At 38.3% G+C, this 1,889-nt stretch overlaps 1 protein-coding gene across 1 annotated transcript in view; it reads right to left on the reverse strand.

Annotated features, from left to right (window-relative positions):
- plvapa (plasmalemma vesicle associated protein a) overlaps positions 1-1,339 on the reverse strand; it is a 12,477-nt gene extending 11,138 nt beyond the window's left edge. The window contains exon 1 of the mRNA XM_015060867.1: positions 698-1,339. Within this exon, the coding sequence (XP_014916353.1) occupies positions 698-1,093 (396 nt within the window). The 5' untranslated portion in view covers positions 1,094-1,339. The remainder of the gene's footprint in view (positions 1-697) is intronic.
- Between the last annotated feature and the right edge of the window lie 550 nt (positions 1,340-1,889).

A 1,889-nucleotide genomic window follows, 5' to 3' on the forward strand; every position in this document is an offset into this window, starting at 1 on the left:
ACTGTACTTAAGTACAGTAACGAAGTACTTGTACTTCGTTACTTCCCACCACTGGTGAAATATTATTATTATTACTGTTTAACCAGGAAGTCCCACTGAGATCAGAAATCTTACAAGCGAGCCCTGGCCAAGTCACCAGGCAGAAATAAAACCAAAAATAATACACAGACAGTAAAACAAATGATTGGACATACAACATCCTACATTTACTGCATTTACATCCTAAAGTCTTTAATGGATGTTTTGATGATTATTCAAAGACCCTGATGCAGGAAAGGAAAATGGTATTTTTGCCAAAATCTCCCAAAGCTCTCAGAGTACTGCTGGCTGATAAAAGACATGAGTGGTATTGGATATTTATTGTAAGACACATTAATAAGATGGAAATGTCGATTCCTCAACAATTGTCTTTCACAAGCTTTTGAGAAATACTGCTGCAAACTGTTTGTGCAGAACGTCTTACTCTGAATATAACCCAAAGTGCATTGCTTTCTGTATGTTCAGGTTTTTGTAGAAACACTACATAGGCTCAGTTTTCTTAAACATTTATTATTATTATTATTATTATTATTATTATTATTATTATTATTATTATTATTATTATTATTATTATTATTAGTATTTGATTATTATTATTTTTAAGCATTTTACACCAAAATTTTACACTAGTTAACAATGTGTTCTCTATTTTTCTTACCATCTCCATGGTCTGGAACTTGAAAATATCGATGGACCTATTGACTAAGATCTTCAGCTGAGCCAGGTCGTAGTCGTTCTTAGCCTTCTCAGTGAGGGTGGCGTTCAGGAGGTTGGTGAGGTTCTTCCTCTGGTTGTGCAGGGCGACGTTTTCAATGGAGATTTGGCTGAACCTCTTCTCCAGGTCCTGGTCAGGAGTTGAAGAGGCAGAGACCTGCGTGTTCCCATAGATCAGAAACAGCACAAGACTGACTATGATGAGAGACTGGATGAGAGACGAGAAGAAGAAGACGATGCGCATGTAGTAGCCACAACTCTTGCCCTTCGAACGGTACTGCATCTTCTTCTGAGCCTCTGGACTGAACTTGTTGACTTGGGAATAGCCGCTGCTGTACATCGCTGTCAATAAGTTACAGAGCTGCCCAAGAGTTGAGATTACAATGAGCTGTCAGTAGAGTTCTGCTAAAGTCTTTCTCTAAGTAGGAAGACAACCTGCAGCAACTTGCAGGTTTAACACAGCAGACTCGTTTCACAACAAGCCAGTTTCCCGGCTCATGCAGGTCAGCTGTTTCCTCACTGCAGCACTGAAAACACAATGATCGGTTGTGCATCAGGCTAAAACATGTGCAGGAGTTTATAAACCCCTCTGTCTACCCATTTTCCTTCAGGGGAAGTGGAGCCAGCTTCAGCCTCCCCCTCCTATTGGCTGCTTTAACCTTCGTGCGATCCTAACATTCTGTTTACTTCCCTCGTCCTACGGGTCAAAAACGATCCACCCTAACAAAAGCCCCCAAAGAAAGCAAATTAATTGAATTTTAAATCCAAAATCTGTTTTGCATGATGAAACAAACTGTTATTTATCAGTTCAACCCAGTTTAATTCATTTTTTATCATGCGTTTTTGTTATACGATACAAATATGGAATTGTTTTTGTTTTTTGTTTTTTTTTTTTGCGGCTGTTTGGTCTGAAGAAAAATTATTTCAACCATCTCAAAATGACTGCAATCTCAAAAGATTCATATGAATTTGATCAAATTCAGTATTATGCAGCGTTTGCATATGGCAATGAGACAATGACAGTTTTATCTGACTTTTAAAGCAAATTTTAAAGCAACATTGCAATTAAAGTGTCATTGTTTACCAGTGTTGTGTTCAAGACCACCTAACCCGAGACCAAGACAAGACCAAGACCA

Source organism: Poecilia latipinna, unplaced genomic scaffold, assembly GCF_001443285.1.
Source record: "Poecilia latipinna isolate Pla-1442-1.1 unplaced genomic scaffold, P_latipinna-1.0 Scaffold1750, whole genome shotgun sequence".
NCBI classification, from domain to species: Eukaryota; Metazoa; Chordata; class Actinopteri; order Cyprinodontiformes; family Poeciliidae; genus Poecilia; species Poecilia latipinna.